This window comes from Mesoplodon mirus (assembly GCF_964341445.2).
Source record: "Mesoplodon mirus genome assembly, chromosome: 2".
Classification (NCBI taxonomy): domain Eukaryota; kingdom Metazoa; phylum Chordata; class Mammalia; order Artiodactyla; family Ziphiidae; genus Mesoplodon; species Mesoplodon mirus.
The window spans coordinates 119,863,991-119,886,788 of NC_138977.1; the positions used below are offsets into that span (position 1 = coordinate 119,863,991).

A 22,798-nucleotide genomic window follows, 5' to 3' on the forward strand; every position below is an offset into this window, starting at 1 on the left:
TACACTTGAGCCCTCGTGGGTTCAGGTCACTGAGATGCCCAGGTGTCCCTGCAGGCAGATCAGCACAAAAAGTGAGAGCCTGGGGCTTCCCTGGTGGCACAGTGGTTGAGAGTCCCCCTGCCAATGCAGGGGACACAGGCTCGTGCCCCGGTCTGGGAAGATCCCACATGCCGCAGAGCGGCTAGGCCTGTGAGCCATGGCCGCTGAGCCTGCGCGTCCGGAGTCTGTGCTCCGCAACGGGAGAGGCCACAGCAGTCAGAGGCCCGCGTACCACAAAAAAAAAAAAAAAAAGTGAGAGCCTGCTCCTGACCTGAACTCTGTAACCTCCGTGGGCACAGGTGGATTCGGGGATGATGGGTCCTCCCCGAGGAGTGTTCAACAGCCATTCTTACATCGGATTTCCCTAAGAGTGTCATAGAATCAGATTGCCACAAAGCTTGAAAGGTCTTTCAAGAGCCTGTTCAGTTGATTAGAGCACTGGATGACTTGGCAAAAGTCACACCTTTATTTCGTCTGCATCTCATCCTGATGAAAAGGCAGGCTGGAGCACATGGGCAGAATAACAGACTAGAAATGGTAAGATCTGACTTCAGGGGCCCAGCTCCATCAGCTGCCACACTCTGGAGCTCTTTGTTTTAGACTAAGAGATCTCTAAGCGGAAACTATCTAAGTTAGGTCTCTTACTAGCTGCATCCCCAGGAGATTTTCTGAGTTCTTATTTCCTCAACTGTTAAATGAGAATAACAAGAAGAGCCTGCCCACCACGCTGGGCTGCTCTGCATGCCATGAATTAGCAAGTGAGAAAGCAGGCACCCTGCCACCTGTGTGTCTCTGTATGGGGACAGGGCACACCTGCAGGGACGCTACCCGGGAGTTCAGCTCAAAACACAGAGGCTTGGGCTTCCCTGGTGGCACAGTGGTTGAGAGCCCGCCTGCCGATGCGGGGGACATGGGTTCGTGCCCCGATCCGGGAAGATCCCACATGCCGTGGAGCGGCTGAGCCCGTGAGCCATGGTCGCTGAGCCTGCGTGCCTGGAGCATGTGGTCCACAACGGGAGAGGCCACAACAGTGAGAGGCCCACACACACCGCAAAAAAAAAACAAACACAGAGGCTTTGTGAAATACTGCAGTGGGCTCTAAGCTCAGCACGTCCTCCTTCTTCCCCTCAAAGTGCTTGTGAGAGAGGTGACAGGAGTGAGACAAACCTCTGCACTGTTCAAAGCAAAAGGAGAAATAAGTAGGACACATCTGGATGGCGGGACCAAAAAAGGCTCACTTTAAGCTTCATGTATAAATGTGTGCTTTTATAAACATAAAAATAAATGTACATGTATATTTCATCTTATATATTACACATATTCCATATATGCATCTGTCTAATATAATGCATACATCACATGTATAATTACATATGATACATAATGTGTATTATCGTGTGTGTGCATGTGTGTATGTGTGTGCATGTGTGTATGTGTGTGCATTTGTGTATGTATGTGTGCATGTGTGTATGCGTGTGCATCTGTATGTGTGCATGTGTGTGCATGTGTGTATGTGCATGTGTGTATATGTGTGCGTCTGTGTGTGCAGCATGACTTCCATAGGAGAGACAAGGGAAGCAGGAGTAGGAAAGATCCCTAGAGGCCAAGGCTATACCGTAAGGACACAGGCGAAAGTGAAGGAGAAAGAGCGTAGGCAGACTTGATGGTGCGTTTCTTTTGGCTGAAATCTGGCAACAACACACATCTCTTCCCCCTCCCCATGGGCATGAGCCCGGGGTTAGAGTTCTGCAGGGAAATATCAGGGCTGGGAGGGGAGGGGAGGACACCATGAGCAGCTCCCTGGACAAGCATCCAGCTTCGATGGGCTGGATCGGGTGTGGTACACGTGTGAGAGGGGACAGTTACTCGCTGAATAGTCTAAAACACATTTGGAAGGCAGTTAGAAGGCTTCAGAAGACTGAAATCCCCGTGATAAAAACGACAGGCAGTAAGCATGGTAAAGCACTTGCTGCCACCCAGGCACCGTTATACGAGCTTTATATGTATTAACTCAGTGCATCCTCATAACAGCCCATCCCTCCCCTAATAATAAGTGGTTCCAGCTAATAAGCGGTTGAGTGAGGTAATCAGATGGTAGAGTCCATATTCTCAACCGCTACAGGGGGTGACGTTTTCTTAAGTATTTTCTGCAGTTAATAACCAGGCAGAACTTTCATCCCCCTTCCTGCCCTACACCCGCCGCACCTGCAGGCCTCACCACACCTGTGTGTTCATCCAGGCACGGCTCACTTTCTGTCTAACATGAGTAAGGGTGGGTTCTGTCTTTCACCATATAAGGTTATGACCTCCCCAAAGGCAAGAGGTCCATGTGTATCTCTTGGGTCTCCCACGACGCAGAACACAAGGAAGGTTTTCCCTCTATAGCAAGTGGATAAGAAACTAGGCTATGGGAGGGAGGGAGACGCAAGAGGGAAGAGATATGGGAACATATGTATATGTATAACTGATTCACTTTGTTATAAAGCAGAAACTAACACCACTGTAAAGCAATTATACTCCAATAAAGATATTAAAAAAAAAGAAATTAGAAAGTAAAAACTAAAACTAAAAAAAAAAAAGAAGAGAGAGACTAGGCTTTGACGTAATGAACAGGAATTTAAGTATCAGTTTTGCTCTTATTAATTGAGACTTCGGGCAAATTATTTGACCTTCTTAAACTCTCTTGTCCTCCTCTGTGAAATGGGTATAATAATAGAAGCAACGCATAGAGTAAAGCTTAGCACAGTGCCTGGCACATAGTAAGACTCAGTAAATGTTAGTGCCATGAATAATAACTCATTCTTCCAGGCCATTGATTGGGTCTCCTCTCTCACAGCTCACCAGCCTCTCCTGTCTCCAGCTGATCATCCTCAGCAAAGGTTGGCATCCAAATCTCCAACCAATTGAGCTCCAGTGGATCTCAAAAGGGAAGGAAGGCACCCCTGGGGCATTTGGAAATGAGAAAGGTCCATATCAGAATGGAGAGGAATAGTGGTATTTAGTGGGTTGGGTAGCCAGGGTGTAAAATATCCTGCGATGTGCAGGACTGCCCCACACCATGAAGAATTTTGCCACTCAAAATATCAACAATGCTTCCCTTGAAAAAACAAAGAACTGCTTGGAAAATAATTTATATATGCAGGACAGCAGACAAAATCAATCCCATAAACAGATCAATGAGATGAGCGATCCAAAATCAGTTAGGAAATCACCAGTACCTCCTGATGGTTTCAGGTGGCTCTGCACAGATGGAAATCTGCTCAGCCAAGGCCAGGGTGTCCTGCAAGGTCTTGCTGACCTCCTGCAACTCGCCCAGGGACAGCCCTCCCATGAGGTCGCAGCCCTGCCACGGGAGGACCCACTCCTGCTCTTCTATTTCCCTTCTCAGCTGTTGATCTTTTGCGTCCAGCACAGACATCCTGGCTTGGAGGGCTTCGATTTCTTTCTGTAGAGAATAGAGAGAGCAGACTTTGTAAATTCCCCCTGCTCGTGGCAGACTGCGCTGCTGAGAATGAGTCCTTTCCATGAGAGTCCGCCATATGCATGAGAGCCGTGAAGTTGCCCTTCTGAAGCAGGCAGATTTTTGGAGGTTTGCTGAACTGGAAAAATCATGCCAGCTTTGTATTTCTGATAAGTTGGCATAAGGAGAAACATTCCCTCCCAAGCATGAAATAACTCCGGGTGGCGAGCCAAGAATTTGACTTGGAAGAAGCCAGCAAATATATAAACAACTTACTTCATTTCAGGTGACAGAACTAGAACACAGGGCAACAAACTTCATGGACTAGAGACACCAGTAAGCAGGTAACACGACCCAAGACCAGAAAAGCAAACGAGGCTTGGCTGGTCTGTCCCCAAACGTGCAAATTTACCATATAGAGAAAGATTAGAAATCATAGCCTCGGGCCTCCCTGGTGGCGCAGTGGTTGGGAGTCCGCCTGCCGATGCAGGGGATACGGGTTCGTGCCCCGGTCTGGGAGGATCCCATATGCCGCGGAGCGGCTGGGCCCATGAGCCATGGCCGCTGAGCCTGTGCGTCCGGAGCCTGTGCTCCGCAACGGGAGAGGCCACAACAGTGAGAGGCCCGCGTAAAAGAAATCATAGCCTCTTAAGTCTACAGGATTGCGAGAACAATGACATACCGCAGATAGCACTCTGCTGTCTAGGTTCATAGAAAGAGTAAATAAATTTAACTTCCACTAATACAACAAACCAAAATCCAAAGAATCGAGTATTGTCCAATCTTGAGGTCAATGGATAAAACAAGCAGCAGGTAATTGAATGCCCACTTTGCATACAGTGTTATGGCAGCTAATCATCTCACTGACCATAGGATTCTGAATCTAAAACGAGACTCTTTTAATTAACATACTCCCAGGTTCCATGCACTGGTTTCCAGCTGATAAGAGCATAGCTCTAACCCTGGCTGTCCCCCCATCTCTCACCCACATCCTCTTAGCCTCAAGGTACAGATCACCCACAGCTCTACCCACTGACCCCTCTTCCAGTAGGGGAGGAAGGAGACACAGCAAGAGGTACTGAAGATCCACCCAAGACACCCTAAGAAAACAATAGTGTGTATCCCACTGGTCCAAGATTATGGTATTACTGACACTGTCTCCCATTTCACCTTCCTACTTCCAACCTTTGAATTCCCATCTCCTATTCTTTTCTTTTCTGTTTGTTTGTTTTGGGTTTTTTTAACTGTGGTAAAATACAGGTAACATAAAATGTACCATCTCAACCATTTCTAAGTGTAATTCAGTGGCATTAAGTATATTCATATTGTTGTACAACCATCACCACAATCCATCTCCAGAGCTCTTTGCATCCCACAAAACTGAAATCCTGTCCCCATTAAACACTGACCCCACCATTCCCCCTGCCTCCAAGCCTGGTGGTCATCATTCTGCTTTCTGTCTCTAGAATCTAACTCTTCTGGGGACCTCGTATACAATATTTGTCTTTTTGAGGCTGGCTCATTTCACTTAGTATAATGTCCTCAAGTTTCATCCATGCTGTAGCACCTTTCAGAATTTTCTTCCTTTTAAAGGCTGAATGATACTGCACTGTATGTATACACCACATTTTGTTTATCCATTCATCTATCGATGGACCCTTGGGTTGCTTCCACCTTTTGACTGTTGTGAATAATGCTGCTATGGAGAGGTCTTTGAGTCTCTGCTTTCAATTCTTTTGGGGCTTATACCCAGAAGAGAAATTGCTGAATCACATGGTAATTTTACTTTTAATTTTTTAAAGAACCACCATCCTGTTTTCCAAAGTGGCCCTCCACCCTATTCTCACATAGATGTCAAAGTGACTCTTTAAATTGCGGTCAATTACATAACTTCACTGCTTAAAAACCCCCATGGCTCCCAATCCAGTCAGAGAAGAGCCCAAGACCTCACAAGGCCCTGCAAAGGCCCTCTCATCACTGACCTTCTCCTCTGCTGTTCTCCGCAACCCTGGCCTCCTGGCTACCCTTTGAACGCATGGGGCACACTCCCACTGCAGCCTTCGAGTGACTGTCCCCTCCATGGGGAATGTTCTTACTAGAGATTTCTGCAAGGCCCCTCCCCCTCTTCCATCAAGAGTTCGCTTCAATCTCCCTTCTCAGTGAGTAGACTCCCCTACCCCAACACTCTGCTCCATGCACTATAGCTCTTACCACCCTACAACATAGAATTTAGGCTTTTATTACGTTTGTCATTTCTTGTCTATCGCCCCACTCCCACCCCCACTAGGACATAAACTCCACAGGAACCCTGAGCATTGCAAACAGTACCTGGCATGTCATAGGCACTCAAAAATTCCTGCTGAATAAATGAATATCCACCTTCCCCCAGAGTTCTGCCACGAATTCTCCCTCCAAACACTAAGCATGTTCTGTACACTCTGACGTCATCAGGAATTGGGGAGACCTTCAACTGGTGAATATTGTTCAGAACCAAAAACCAGACTTCACATTTTCAGCTACGTGAACCCTGCAGTGATGCCCACTGAATATGAAAGTGCCAGTTTTTCATCCACCAGAGGGCAGATAGTAGAAGCAAGAAGAACTACAGTCCTTCAGCCTATGTAATGAAAACCACATTTACAGAAAGATAGACAAAATGAAAAGGCAGAGGACTATGTACCAGATTTAGGAACAAGATAAAACCCCAGAAAAACAACTAAATGAAGTGGAAATAGAATTCTTCCAGAAAAAGAATTCAGAATAATGATAGTGAAGATGATCCAGGACCTCGGAAAAACAACGGAGGCAAAGATCGAGAAGATGCAAGAAATGTTTAACAAAGACCTAGAAGAATGAAAGAACAAACACCCAGAAGAATTAAAGAACAAACAAACAGAGAGGAACAATACAATAACTGAAATGAAAAATACACTAGAAGAAATCAATAGCAGAATAACTGAGGCAGAAGAACGGATAAGTGACCTGGAAGACAGAATGATGGAATTCACTGCCACAGAACAGAATAAAGAAAAAAGAATGAAAAGAGATGAAGACAGCCTAAGAGACCTCTGGGACAACATTAAATGCACCAACATTCGCATTATAGGGGTCCCAGAAGGAGAAGAGAGAGAGAAAGGACCCAAGAAAATATTTTAAGAGATTATAGTCAAAAACTTCCCTAACATGGGAAAGGAAATAGCCACCCAAGTCCAGGAAGTGCAGAGAGTCCCAGGCAGGATAAATCCAAGGAGAAACACAGCAAGACACATAATAATCAAACTGACAAAAATTAAAGACAAAGAAAAGTTATTAAAAGCAACAAGGGAAAAAGGACAAATAACATACAAGGGAACTCCCATAAGGTTAACAGCTGATTTCTCATCAGAAACTCTAGAAGCCAGAAGGGAGTGGCATGATACATTTAAAGTGATGAAAGGGAAGAACCTGCAACCAAGATTACTCTACCTGGCAAGGATCTCATTCACATTCGACAGAGAAATCAAAAGCTTTATAGACAAGCAAAAGCTAAGAGAATTCAGCACCACCAAACCAGCTCTACAGCAAATGATAAAGGAACTTCTCTAAGTGCGAAACACAAGAGAAGAAAAGAACCTACAAAAACAAACACAAAACAATTAAGAAAATGGTAATAGGAACATACATATTGATAATTACCTTAAATATGAATGGATTAAATGCTCCAGCCAAAAGACACAGGTTCGTTGAATGGATACAAAAACAAGACCCATATATATGCTGTCTACAAGAGACCCACTTCAGACCTAGGGACACATACAGACTGAAAGTGAGGGGATGGAAAAAGATATTCCATGCAAATGGAAATCAAAAGAAAGCTGGAATAGCAATACTCATATCAGATAAAATAGACTTTAAAATAAAGAATGTTACAAGAGACAAGGAAGGACACTACATAATGATCGAGGAATCAATCAAAGAAGAAGATATAACAATTATAAATATATATGCACCCAACACAGGGCACTTCAATACATAATGCAAATGCTAACAGCTATAAAAACAGGAAATCAACAGTAACACAATAATAGTGGGGGACTTTAACACCTCGCTTACACCAATGGACAGATCATCCAGACAGAAAATGAATAAGGAAACACAAGCTTTAAGTGACACAATAGACCAGATAGATTTAATTGATATTTATAAGACATTCCATCTGAAAACAGCAGATTACACTTTCTTCTCAAGTGTACATGGAACATCCTCCAGGTTAGATCACATCTTGGGTCACAAATCAAGCCTTAGTAAATTTAAGAAAATTGAAATCATATCAAGCATCTTTTCCGACCACAACGCTATGAGATTAGGAACCAATTACAGGGGGAAAAAACTGTAAAAACACAAACACATGGAGGCTAAACAATACGTTACTAAATAACCATGAGATCGCTGAAGAAATCAAAGAGGAAATCAAAAAATACCTAGAGGGCTTCCCTGGTGGCGCAGTGGTTGAGAGTCCACCTGCTGATGCAGGGGGCACGGGTTCCTGCCCTGGTCTGGGAAGATCCCACATGCCGCGGAGTGGCTGGGCCCATGAGCCATGGCCACTGAGCCTGCGCGTCCGGAGCCTGTGCTCTGCAACGGGAGAGGCCACAACAGTGAGAGGCCCGTGTACCGCAAAAAAAAAAAAAAAAAAAAAAACCTAGAGACAAATGACAGGAATATGTAGATCCAAAACCTATGGGATGCAGCAAAAGCAGTAATACAATCCTATCTCAAGAAACAAGAAAAATCTCAAATAAGCAATCTAACCTTATACCTAAAGGAACTAGAGAAAAAAGAACAAACAAAACCCAAAGTTAGTAGAAGGAAAGAAATCATAAAGATCAGAGCAGAAATAAATGAAATAGAAACAAAGAAAACAATAGCAAAGATCAATAAAACTAAAAGCTGGCTCTTTGGGAAGATAAACAAGATTGATAAACCTTTAGCCAGACTCATCAAGAAAAAGAGGGAGAGGACTCAAATCAATAAAATTAGAAATGAAAAAGGAGAAGTTACAATGGACACCGCAAAAATACAAAGCATCATAAGGGACTACTACAAGCAACTCTTTGCCAATAAAATGGACAACCTGGAAAAAATGGACAAATTCTTAGAAAGGTATAACCTGCCAAGACTGAACCAGGAAGAAATAGAAAATATGAACAGCCCAATCACAAGTAATGTAATTGAAACTGTGATTAAAAAGCTTCCAAAAAACATAGGCAGAACACTCTATGACATAAAACACAGCAAGATCCTTTTGGACCCACCTCCTAGAGAAATGGAAATAAAAACAAAAATAAACAACTGGGCCCTAATGAAACTTAAAAGCTTTTGCACAGCAAAGGAAACCATAAACAAGATGAAGACAACCCTCAGAATGGGAGAAAATATGTGCAAATGAAGCAACAGACAGAGGATTAATCTCCAAAATTTACAAGCAGCTCACGCAGCTCAATATCAAAAGAACAAACAACCCAACCCAAAAATGGGCAGGAGACCTAAATAGACATTTCTCCAAAGAAGATATACAGATTGCCAACAAACACATAAATGGATGCTCAACATCATTAATCATTAGAGAAATGCAAATCAAAACTACAATGAGGTATCACCTCACACCAGTCAGAATGGCCACCATCAAAAAATCTACCAACAATAAATGCTGGAGAGGGTGTGGAGAAAAGGGAACCCTCTTGCACTGTTGGTGAGAATGTAAATTGATACAGCCACTATGGAGAACAGTATGGAGGTTCCTTAAAAAACTAAAAATAGAACTACCATATGACCCAGCAATCCCACTACTGGGCATATACCCTGAGAAAACCATAACTCAAAAAGAGTCATGTACCACAATGTTCATTGCAGCTCTATTTACAATAGCCAGGACATGGAAGCAACCTAAGTGTCTATCGACAGATGAATGGATAAAGAAGCTGTGGCACATATATACAATGGAATATTACTCAGCCATAAAAAGAAACAAAATTGAGTTATTTGTAGTGAGGTGGATAGACCTAGAGACTGTCATATAGACTGAAGTAAGTCAGAAAGAGAAAAACAAATACCGTATGCTAACACATATATATGGAATAAAAAGAAAATGGTTCTGAAGAACCTAGGGGCAGGACAGGAATAAATACGCAGACATAGAGAATGGAATTGAGGACTTGAGGGGGAAGGGTATGCTGGGATGAAGTAAGAGAGTGGCATGGACATATATACACTACCAAATGTAAAATAGATAGCTAGTGGGAAGCAGCTGCATAGCACAGGGAGATCAGCTAGGTGCTTTGTTACCACCTAGAGGGGTGGGATAAGGAGGGTGGGAGGGAGGTGCAAGAGGGAGGAGATATGGGGGTATATGTATCTGTATAGCTGATTCACTTTGTTATAGAGCAGAAACTAACACACCATTGTAAAGCAATTATACTCCAATAAAGATGTTTTAAAAAAAAATCTACCAACAAAGAAAAGTCCAGGACCAGATGGCTTCACAGGTGAATTCTATCAAACATTTAGAGAAGAGCTAACACCCATCCTTCTCAAACTCTTCCAAAAAACTGCAGAGGAAGGAACAGTCCCAAACTAATTCTACAAGGCCACCATCACCCTGATACCAAAGCCAGACAAAGATACTACAAAAAAAGAAAATTAGAGACCAATATCACTGATGAATATAGATGCAAAAATCCTCAACAAAATACTAGCAAACAGAATCCAACAACACATTAAAAGGATCATACACCACGATTAAGTCGGATTTATCCCAGGGATTCAAGGATTCTTCAATATATGCAAATCAATCAATGTGATACACCATATTAACAAACTGAAGAAGAAAAACCATATATGATCATCTCAATAGATGCAGAAAAAGCTTTTGACAAAACTCAACCCCCACTTATGATAAAAACTCTCCAGAAAGTGGGCATAGAGGGAACCTACCTCAACATAATAAAGGCCATATACGACAAACCCACAGCCAACATCGTTCTCAATGCTGAAAAACTGAAAGCATTTCCTCTAAGATCAAGAACAAAACAAGGATGTCCACCTTCACCATTATTCTTCAACATAGTTTTGGAAGTCCTAGCCATGGCAATCAGAGAAGAAAAAGAAATAAAAGGAATACAAATTGGAAAAGAAGTAAAACTCTCACTGTTTGCAGCTGACATGATACTATACATAGAGAATTCTAAAGATGCCACCAGAAAACTACTAGAGCTCATCAATGAATTTGGTAAAGTTGCAGGATACAAAATTAATACACAGAAATCTCTTGCATTCCTATACACTAACAATGAAAGATCAGAAAGAGAAATTAAGGAAACAATCCCATTCACCATTGTAACAAAAAGAATAAAATGCCTAGGAATAAACCTACCTAAGGAGGTAAAAGACCTGTACACAGAAAACTATAAGACACTGATGAAAGAAATCAAAGATGACACAAACAGATGGAGAGATATACCATGTTCTTGGATTGGAAGAACCAGTATTGTGAAAATGACTATACTACCCAAAGCAATCTACAGATTCAATGCAATCCCTATCAAACTATCAACAGCATTTTTTACAGAACTAGAACAAAAAATCTTAAAGTTTGTATGGAAACACAAGAGACCCTGAATAGCCAAAGCAACCTTGAGGGAAAAAAATGGAGCTGGAGGAATCAGACTCCCTGACTTCAGACTACACTACAAAGCTACAGTAATCAAAACAATATGGTACTGGCACAAAAACAGAAATATAGACCAATGGAACAGGATAGAAAGCCCAGAGATAAACCCACGCACCTATGGTCAACTAATCTATAACAAAGGGGGCAAGGATATACAATGGAGAAAAGACAGTCTCTTCAATTTAAAAAAAAGTGCCAGTTTATTGGAGAATATTTTCAAATAGTGACAATGTTTGCTTCCCTTTGCCACCTTGCTATTGTATGGACTTGGATGGGCAAACTCAGATAATAAGAACACTCTGCATGAGGCTGGGGCAGTGGGAGGGCTTCCAGTAACATGTCTGAGCCCCATTAACTTGTCTAAGGTCATTCAGCTCTTTGGAGCCTAAGCCAGCTCTTGGACTCAGTGTTAAAGCCCTCTGCTCTTTCCAGAAGTCAATGCTCCCCATTCCTGCCTCAAGGCCTCCAGGCTCAGGCAGGTGTGGACAGAGTTTCAGGGCTCCTTGTCTCTGGGAGGCACTGTCGACCTCCAGAACTCCTGGTTGCCTCCTGGCTGGAACTCAGGGCTACATCAAGGTTTCTAGCCCCTGATGATTCTCGGCCAACTTGCATCCACTGCTCTGGGCCAACCTGGAGCTCCCACGATGCCCCAGTCATTCCCAGTCCCGCCCACCTTGCCCAGTCCACACTTACAGCTCTGCCTCCTGACAAGTGCTACTCACAGTCCAACCTGACAGCAATTTCCATAAAGCATTGCCACAGCTCAGATTTTTTTTCTGCCTTCTAAAAGAACCTTCTTCAGGGCAAAATGAGAAGAGGTGACAAACTGGCCTGGCAGACAAGGAAAGCATATTCAACAGGTAATGAGGAATAGCAAAAACAGGAACACACACCGCCAAGCTTTCAACCCCTCATTTATAATGAGACTCCCGACAGGCCCCCTAGTCACCACCCTCCACCTTGTGCTTCCAGGTGGACAGCCAACACTCTAATTGCTTCACTCAAGCAAAGCAAAGACCCACTTTGCTGCCTTTGGCTCAAATGGATAAGAAAAATGCTGTCTTATTTCTTGAAGATTCTTCACCCGCTTACCTGTAACTGCTGCTTTTCTTGGAGAAGCCAGTCTCGCCTGGTGATGGACACAAGCAGATTGTCCTGAGCAGTGGGTTCCAACATATTCGGCTCCGTTCTGAGCTGGGCTTGGGTGTCATCACTGCCATCTCTTAAAACAAAACATACATATTGGTACAGATGTGGATGAGCTGAAATCCTCACATCTACAAGAATGTTAACGGAAAGAAGGTCCACAAAGTGGCCCCCAGCAGCTCTCATCCTTAGGAGGGTCATAGGGATGAGGCCCCTAATGAAAGTTTTTGTTTTAATGACAATCTGTCGGGGCTTTGGCTGTTTCCCAGAGCCACCTTGCTTAATTGGACTGGGCACTGTCCAGCACCGTAGCTATGCGTGTGGCTATCTGCATTGAAAGTGTAAAATACACACCAGATTTTAAAGACTTAGTATGAAATGAAGAGTGTAAAATAGCTCATTAACGATATTTACGTTCATTACCTGTTGGGATGACAATGTTTTTGATATACTGGGTTAATTAAGTATATTTTAAAATTAATTTTACTTGTTTTTTCTTATTTTTTAAAAATGTGGCTACTAGAGCATTTAAAATCATGTATGTGGTTTGCATTATACATCATTGGACAGCTCTGCCCGGACCACCCAGAGCAAAATTCCAGGGCTGATCTTGGCTGTGGAGATGACAAAGAGGGTTGACTGATGCTTGGGTCAGAGATTCTCAGAAAAGGTTTGCTAGAAGACTGTCAAAACCCACTAAAAATCTGTTTGGCTCTTTCTCCCATGCTCGCAAGAGTTGGCATATTTGGTTGAAGCAACGCTGGTGAAGATGTGGCCCAGGCTGCCACCTTATGCTGGTGAGTTGCCGTTGCAGGAGCCTTGCAGGTGTTTCTCATCAAAGGATGACAAATCAATTGATAAGCGGTTACAGCAGTAAACAAGACTTGTCCCCTGCACAGAGCAGAGGCAATGGATAAACCAAGGCCACGGACAAACGCTCCCCCCAGGGCTCAGACTTACTCACTACAGGAGTGGAAAGGTAGAAGCCATGCTCCCACTTCCTACATCTTAACATGGCCCTTACGTTAACAAGGGGGCCTACTGAGCACCACAGTGAAACAGCCCTAATAGTCTTAGAAACAATGATAGAAAATATGTCACCTCAGCTTTTCTAAGTTAGAAAACAGTGGCCACAGAAAAGGGAGGCTTGCTTGAATGTCTGGGCCAGATACAGATTCAGACTCAATAATCTCAAAAGCTCCTTACTTAATATAACATACCATGCAATTTAGAAGCTTATTTGAAGACTTGTTACTCTCTGTTTTGTGTGCGTAAAGGCAAATCACAAGAGTAGTAGTAGTAATAAAAAATTTTAACTGGTAATAACAAAATAATCCAGTATAATTGAGAATTTACTGTACGCCGGGTGTTAATCAGTGTTGCCAACGAAGAAACAGAGCATCAGGGAGATCTGAGCAACTTGCTCTGGTGTAACCAAGCAGGACCCTATGGGGCCTTCCCAGAGCAAGACTCCCCCTCAAGGTCCTCCGCCTGCCTTTTGTCTGTAGAAAAGCTTTAGTCAAAGAATAAATTTAACTGGAGAAAAGAAAATGCAGAAAGAAAGGAAACTTTCAAGCAAGACAAAATAATAATGGCTTAGCCATTAAGCAAAGAAGTCAGAAACCTTTTGTTCCTCCTCAAGGGCTATAGATAACATTCTGAGCCATGTCCTTTGAGCTGTTGGGCAGATACTGAAACCCTCACCAGGTAGAAGAAGTTAACTGTATGCTGCTCACAAGCACACAGACCCCAGACCGGTTGGAACCAGAAGGTTGATGATGTTGACTCCCAGTTACCTCACCACCAACCAATCAGAAGAAGGTCCACGAGCTGATCACACACCCCACAACACTCCTCCCTCACCCCATCTTTATAAACTTTTCCCTAAAAACCATCAGGGAGTTTGGGCCTTTTGAGCACTAGCTGCCTGGACTCCTTGCTTGGCGCCTGCAATAGACACTGCACTTTTCTTCACCCCAACCTGGTGTCAGTAGATTGGCTTTCCTGGGTGTGAGCAAGCAGACACAAGTTTGCCTCCATAACACTGAGTCACACAGAGAGCAAGAAGCAGGGGTGAAGAGTCCATCAAAGGGCCATGAGGCTTGTTGCCACTCTCCAGCCCTTCCCTGGACACCATACACCAGTCAGGACTTCAGCAAGATTATAAGCTCCTGTTTCTTCCTGACTTCTAGCCACATGCCACCCACACCTGCTGGCTAAGTCCCCTTGCCCATGATTCAACACAGTCAGCTGAGAGTGACAGCTTCAGGGAGGTAGACGACCATGGTTTGAGCCCTAACTCCACCTTTTTCTAGCCATGTGTCCTTGGACTTACCAAACCTCTCTGAACCTCACCTCCCTCGTTTTTAAAATGAGGATGATGGTGATGCTGATGCCTTCCCTCTATGGCTCTATATGGCTAATTACGGGATCAAATGTATTCAACAAATGGCCACTGAGTGCCTACCCTGTGCAGGTCCCACCCTCACCCTGGGGCCATAAGCGGAGAGCTGGCCACTTCCCCCCCACCTCAACGTTGGCATCAGGAGACTGAACGCTTTGCTCACGTCTACTGGACACACCGTCCTTTGTAATGAAGAGTAAAGATGAGATGTTTCTGAGGACCTTTCCATGTATCAGAAGGCGGGGGGGGGGGGGTCCCTGGAAGGAAACTACCATCAGCTATTGTGGGAATGGAACCCACCTCCTCCCCTGGGCCCCCGAGTCTCAGCCTGTCCATCCAGCCTCTCGCTCTGGATGGCGAACCTCAGCCCATCTCATGCTGCTGTCCCCAGGGCCCAGCGCTGAGCAGGGCTTAGCAAATATTTACCGAGTGACTTCATGAGTCCATGGCCTAGAAAAATCCTACCCTGTGCAGGTCCCACCCTCACCCTGGGGCCATAAGCGGAGAGCTGGCCACTTCCCCCCCACCTCAACGTTGGCATCAGGAGACTGAACGCTTTGCTCACGTCCACTGGACACACCGTCCTTTGTAATGAAGAGTAAAGATGAGATGTTTCTGAGGACCTTTCCATGTATCAGAAGGCGGGGGGGGGGGTCCCTGGAAGGAAACTACCATCAGCTATTGTGGGAATGGAACCCACCTCCTCCCCTGGGCCCCCGAGTCTCAGCCTGTCCACCCAGCCTCTCGCTCTGGATGGCGAACCTCAGCCCATCTCATGCTGCTGTCCCCAGGGCCCAGCGCTGAGCAGGGCTTAGCAAATATTTACCGAGTGACTTCATGAGTCCATGGCCTAGAAAAATCCAGAAGCTGTTTATATTCAGCTTTCGATTGCATTAGATCATTTCTTCACACTAATTTATTTCCCAATTTGCTCTGCTTATGCAAATATTAAGAGTTTCCTGAATTTCCTAAATAGATACCATCTGGGTCGGGATGGGAGTTAGTGAAGGGAATCAACACAGAGCTGAAAATGAGCTGCAGGGGAACTACAGGTGGGTAACTGGGAATTCTCCTTATTATCGTTAAACACATTCATTACTTAATCCATAAAAAAAGCCCCTGTGATTCACCGAAACTCCTGTGTCTCTCAGACTTTGACTCTGGGTAGAGAAAGCCATGCACAGATGGCTGAGTGGTGGCCCCAGGACAAAAGACAGCTCAGGAATGAAGCCGGGGACCGGTTACCATCTCAGCCCATCAGCCCTCAGAGCCACACTCCCTCTGCCTCCTACAATGCTGTTCCCTTTATTTTAATAAACCCCAATGTGTAATCCCAAATGTCAGTGCAAATTAGCCTTGCTATAAACTAATCAGTATGGAAAACGAGCAAATCCCTCAGGGGCAAGAATTAAAAACACGTGGTTTGGAATGTTAGCACAGCACTTGGTGCCCACGGGGACTCGGGGTGTCTAGGACCACACTATCAGCCCCGGGTTTCATGCAGGCCCCCATCTGCCCAGTGCTGGAAAAATCCTGGCCTTTCTACTTTTGTCTTTTCCACCAATCACTTAAAGAAGGATAAAACCCATTTGTAAAATAAGATCCTACACCACTGAAAACAGTATAGATCCAAATTGCACAGGAGAGAGAATACTGCACGCCAGGGATAACATGGACCACGTGACTTCTGTGAGTACAGAGTTCAGTAATATTGAGAAAAGAATGAATCTCATCTGGGGGGAGGTGTTTCCTGAGAGTGTGCACCTGTGATGAACCCACCCGGTCACCTCCTCTGCAGCTGGCTCGCTGGGCCCGGGGCCCTCCAGGGTGCTGCCTTTGCTGGGAGGGCCGCCTTCAGGAACGTCTAGAGTGAGACAGGGCAGAGGGGAACCCAGACGTTCCACCGGCTGGGACATCCCGTGCCAGAACAGCTCTTGGCAATTGCTGTGGTTTATACAGTTGTACGTATAACACAGAGGGTCCCTTTCCAGACAGGAATGACGGACAGTCATCACGATGCCAGAAAAATTGCTATGTGGTGCCCCTGCTGGAATCGTAGAGTTTTAATTGAGGAAAGAACCAAAACGGATGCTCTCATTTTCACAGTGAGGAAAACCTCAGCTCAGATGACCACTTCCGGCAACAAGACTTGAGTAGGACCTTCTGAATACCTTTGCCAACTGCTGCTCCATATCGAGGACTATTCTATCAAATGTATGTCATCCGACGAATGTGTTTCCATCTCTCCCTCGGTGGGAAGATGGTGATAAGGAAGTAGTTTGGGCCAGTTATGCAATCAATGAAGGTGCGTTAAATCTGGAAATAGCTTTCTTAGCCAACAAACAAAATAAATGACTGAGGCCACTCTGATGGCACAACTGAATATTGTAAATTTGCCAGGGACAATGTAGGTAACTTTACAGTTCTTCCTTATATATCTGATTTGGGTCTAAAAGTAAGGAGAGTGGAGTAAAAGTCATACATCTTAGAAAAGTGGACATCATTGATTTCTACAATCTTATCCCACACAGAGAGATGACAGCCTTGCAGGAGGGGCACGTGGACATTTACTTGGGTTTATAATAACCATGCCCAATACAAGAGGCTTCAGACAGACTTCAGCTGAATTTGAGCAAAGAGGATGACACAGGAGACCTTTATTTGGAAGTTTTATCTATAAGCCACTGATTTTAAAACAAATTCCAATGAGTCTTCTGTGACTCCCTTCAACTGGTTTTTCTCCTCTTTTCCTTCCTCCCTTACTTCTCAAGGTGATGACAAGGGATCAGAGGTGGGCCTCCTGGGAGAGACACAGGCCGTGCTAGTCCCCATTTGGTTCTAGCTGTGATTAGGGGTTCAGAAACGTCTCCTGCCATGTTGGTAACAGTGATCATTTTTATGCCACCTCATTTTACATCTCTGGTAAAATGTGTCTGTAACAGTTATTTTCTTTTGCTGTGTATCTCCATTCCAGCCTGTGAACTTAGAGCCGATCATCGCTGAATTCTGTGGTGTGATGGTCCCGACACGACAATTAAATGGAAATAAAGAATCACATGTTTCAAAGGGAAGAGAGGAAGAGCTGGTAAGAGGAAAAATGACTCAGTCCAGAGCATCATGAGCTACACAACATTCATCTGTTCCAATCAGAAAGGAGGTAGGTGAGCAGGAAGTATCTGGACAGGCAAACCAGAGCCCTGCCTTGATAAGCCACATTGGAAAACCATCATATATCTTTGTTTTTAAACTCTGTTGTACTTTGTTTACTTGTGTTTTAAGTTATCTATTGGGAAAAGGTCTTTGATAAAGGACACTTTGCATACACACACACACGTGCACACACACAACTGAAGATGTAAATATGACCCATTTTCATGTACATGGTGGTGAAGGTCCAGTGGGAAAACACAGAGGACGTACAGTCAGAGAAAAGCAAAGTATTAATGAGAAAATTATCAGTCATATGTGCACAGTAGACCAAACCTCTCTCTTAGGAGAAAGGAAAAAATAACTTTCTTTGGACTGGGTGAAAGATACAGCAAAAGTAGATTCCCGATCATTGCTGTGCTAGGATGTTGAGGTGGAATTTTCCAGTTGCTCCAGAATCAGATGCAAACGCTGAAGGACACAGGCCTAAATGCCCTCCACCCCGAATCAGGAGCAGCGAGGGAAGTGTCCACCCAGGGCTGCACAAGCTGCAAACCACCAGCACCTTCACTCACCACCATGTTGACCATGCAGGAAATGGAGTCTTCATGAGAGATGCTTCCCTGCCCAAGCCCCCAGCCCCGCATGGGGGCAAACAGGGAGTAAACTCTCCTACCCAAACCAAATGAAGGAAAAGCAAGTCCACTAGAGCCCCTCTTCCAGCCAGGGGGTGTCCTGCAAGGAAGGCTGACGTCTGGTTCTCCCATATGAATCTCTATCTGCGTCTGGTTCTCTTTGGAGCAAAATCTAAGACAAGGAGCTGAGTTCTGGCTGCTTTTTGGCGAAGTGATTCCCAAGAAACCAGAGTGGGTGGTAGGAAGGAGGAAAAGTCAATAAACCGTGTGCTATTGAGCTGATCACCACAAAGGCAACTGGGGCGCCAACCAACTGGGAAACGTCCTGGGAGAAAACATGTGGAACACTCCTCGAAGCTGTCCCCCTGGATGTGGGGAGGTTGGAGCATTAATCTGCCCTCAGGGGCATCACTCACTCCCCTTCCTCACAAGAGGCAGGGAAAGCCCCGTGGCAGAGAAGACTATCGGGTGCAAAGCTGTCCGTGGGCACAAAAGCGTCCACAGCTGGAGAGGGAATCAGAGGGAGGCCAAGGGGTTGGGACATGGGGCATCAAGTCTCTGCGGCAATCCCCGCCCACACACCAACTTTGTGATGCACCACTGCCCGTCGAGCAGGGATGAAGGAACAGGAGAGCCACAGCAGGGCAGAGGGCCTGGAACCAGCCGACCCGCACACCCACTGTTCAGTGTGGCAAAGATTCGTGAGCTTCCTGTGAATCAAGTGAACATAACAAAAGGGATCCTCCCCACAAGGGCGCCCACTGGCCAAGGAGACCCAGGGAAAGAGGTTGGGTGATACGTGAAAAACGGTGGTTGCCCCCATGGGGTAGAGAGATTGTGTTCACGTCAGGGAGGTGCTGCAGTGGCCTCTGGGGACCCCGCACCTGAGTCCCACAAGGGAGGGGATGTATCAGCACGTATTCACGGGGGTATCAGCACCTCTGTTGGCCAGGGGGCAGCGATGGCCCACAAGGAGAGGATTACAAACACTGGACAGGGGAAGATTTGAATTGGACGTACGAATGATGCTTCAAACTGGATGAGCATCAGTAACTGAAAATGCCCCAGACATCTGTATTTTCTGCCCAAGATACCACAGAAATGGGGAAAATGTGTTCAACAGAGCACAGCAGACCAGAGAACAGACAAACCACGATGGCTTTGTACCCTGCTGAGTAGAGACACCCCCAGTGACCCAGTTATATTACAGAGCAGTGCAGTACCAAAGACAGAGAGAGACGGATACCAAACCATTTGAGTACCAGTAATCTGCTTTAGAGGAGCCCAGTTAACCCCTGCGGTGACAGCTAACACTCCCTGGGCTGCTGGAAGGACCTGGACAAATACAGTATGATTCAGGTTGACACACAGAGAATTTAACAGTGCTTTTTAGAAAGATGAATTAAACAGGGATTATTATGAACAAAATGACAGTGAAAATTACAAATGAAGTACCTGATTGTACTTGGGTGTTTACATTTCCTCAGATCTTATTCTAAACCAAATTTTCTTGAGAGCCAAAGGCCCCCTGGAGAGGGAATCAATAAGCTCAGAAGATCTGCATGCAAGTGTTTGTATGCAGTTGTCCGTATGTTTGTACATACGTGGTTCTGTGATGGAAGAAATCTATAGCTGTCATTAGATCCTCTGGGAAACCCTTGATCCCAACAAAGCGAAGAGGTACTTATTTGTGTTGTTATTAATCAGTATTGAAAATGTGCCATGCCAATGCAACTTTTTTATTTCTACAGGAAAAGCACCATTATTGGAAAGCATTCTGTTTCTCCCTGGACTCGGAAAGCCCCTGGCCTGGGAGAAAACTTCCCATCCAGGCTCTGGCTGCCTGAGCTCGGTCCAGACACCCCGTCCCCCTAGTGGCCACTGTGAGAACTGCAGTCAAAGCCTCTGGTTCAGGGGAAACCTGCGAGTCCACATAATCCTGCTGATGACAAACGTCACAGGCTGGATGAGCAGTTGGCACAGTGAGAGACAATTTTTTTTTTTTTTTTCGGTACGCGGGCCTCTCACTGTTGTGGCCTCTCCCGTTGCGGAGCACAGGCTCCGGGCACGCAGGCTCAGCGACCATGGCTCACGGGCCCAGCCGCTCCGCGGCACGTGGGATCTTCCTGCACCGGGGCACGAACCCGTGTCCCCTGCATCGGCAGGTGGACTCTCAACCACTGCGCCACCAGGGAAGCCCCCCCGAGAGACAATTTTTTAAATTATTAATGACTATGTAATTATGTTAACACGCAGTAGAAAAGCGTAAGAAAGGAACTGATTTTGAGTCATTGTTCTCTAATTGTGTTAATAATGGGACAGATGGCTTTGGCACGAGAAAAGCCAACATAATGCTTAAATAACTGAAGTGTGGAAAAGAGCGATCTAATTCAACCCCCTCCTTTTCTCATGAGGGGAGTGAAGTGTGGAGAAGGTAGGAAACTACGTCAGGTCACAAAGAGCTGGGTAGTGCAAGAGACAGGACCAAATCCAGGTTTCCTGGCACTCCAGTCGGGGGTTCTTCAAGATACTGTGGGGACTTCCCTGGTGGCTCAGTGGTTAAGAATCCGCCTGCCAATGCAGGGGACACGGGCTTGAGCCCTGGTCCAGGAAGATCCCACATGCCGCGGAGCAACCAAGCCCGTGCGCCACAACTACTGAGCCTGCTCTCTAGAGCCTATGAGCCACAACTACTGAGCCCATGCGCCACAACTACTGAAGCCTGTGCACCTAGAGCCCGTGCTCTGCAACAAGAGAAGCCACCGCAATGAGAAGCCCGCGCACCACAACTCTGCCCCTGCTCGCCGCAACTAGGGAAAGCCTGCATGCATCAACGAAGACCCAAGGCAGTCGAAATTTAATTAATTAATTAATTAATTAATTAATTTAAAAGAAGATACTGTGAACCTCCTCCTTGCTGGGTGTGTCAAAAGTAAGGCTGAAGGAGTGTTTTCTCCAGGGCAACTGAACCACGTTAGAGTGAAGGTTCTTCCTCTCTCCCTCTCTATACACATGCATCTTGGTGAACCTACATGTAGATACACATATGTATCACATTCATTCATTCAGTGAATATTTATGGAATACTTATCATAGGTCAGCCACTGCTCTAGTGTCTAGGAATAAAAAGATAAATACAATACAGTCTTGTCCTCAAGGAGCTCACAGTCTGTCAGAGTAGACAGATATTCAAGGAAACAGATTAACTTAAGAGCCAAGGCAGGGGTGAGGTCATTCAAGGTGCTCCAGTCATTCAAGGGGTAGATGCTGTGACTGACACGGGCAAGGTTTCACAAGGATGGGAGCTGAGCTGAGTTGTGAAGAATGAGCAACAGTTAGGTGACAACTTCTACTACTTCAGCGTGTGTCAACTGCAGGGGCTGATGACGCCTAGTGAAATTCTGGCTGCTGGAAAGCTAGGCAAGAGCTGCACTGGAAAAGCTTTGAATGTCATGCTAAGCAGCACAGACCTTATCCCAAGAACAATGAGGGCCACCGTGCATGACACGACGTTTCCACCTGAGGCATCACGGAAGATGAATGAGAGGGAGTAATACTGGGATCAGGAATCCAGATTACAATTATTAAATCAGAACTGAAGCCCTGACGTGAGGATGAGCGAGGGGAGCAGGGATGCAGTAAAAGACAGCAGAGTCCACAGGACTTGGTCCCCAATTAGACTGGGGAGTAAGGCCTAAGGGGAGGAGCCGAGGCTGAACCAGAGTTCTTACTTGGTTCACTGGGTAGATGGTGGCATAAGTCACTGAGACTGGGGATACAGAAGCAGGGACTGACCGGGGACAAAGAGAGTAAATTTAATAACTAGATAGTTTTAAAAGATAGTCAATTTAGTAAAGGCAAGAATAAAACAACAGTAAATTTTTAAGGTAAAAAGTAGTACACTTAGTAAAGCTCAGGGAGTTGTTCAAAAGAAAGCCAAGTTGTGGGCTGGAATTTTAGAGAGAGACCAGGGGTAGGGATAGAAATCTGAGGGAAATTAGGAACTTCCCTGGTGGTCCAGTGGTTAAGACTCTGTGCTCCCAGTGCAGGGAGCCTGGGTTCAATCCCTGGTCGGGGAAGTAAGATCCCACATGCTGCACAGTGTGGCCAAAATAATTGAAAAAAAAGAAAAAGAAATTTGAGGGAAATTAGTACATTAGTGGTACCTGAAGCACAGGAGTATCTGAGATCCCCCAGGGAGAGTATATAAAGTGGGAGGAGAGGATGGAGAAGAACAGAAGACAGGGGAGCATCAATAT

General features: G+C 45.2%; 1 protein-coding gene across 2 annotated transcripts in view; it reads right to left on the reverse strand.

The window, feature by feature from the left end:
• Nucleotides 1-22,798, reverse strand: part of DISC1 (DISC1 scaffold protein) — a 368,262-nt gene that overhangs the window by 235,990 nt on the left and 109,474 nt on the right. For both annotated transcript variants that reach the window (XM_082638731.1, XM_082638730.1), the window contains exons 5-6: nt 12,300-12,429; nt 3,258-3,484 (exon numbers count right to left, since the gene is read on the reverse strand). In XM_082638731.1, coding sequence (XP_082494857.1) covers nt 3,258-3,484; nt 12,300-12,429 — 357 coding nt within the window. The remainder of the gene's footprint in view (nt 1-3,257; nt 3,485-12,299; nt 12,430-22,798) is intronic.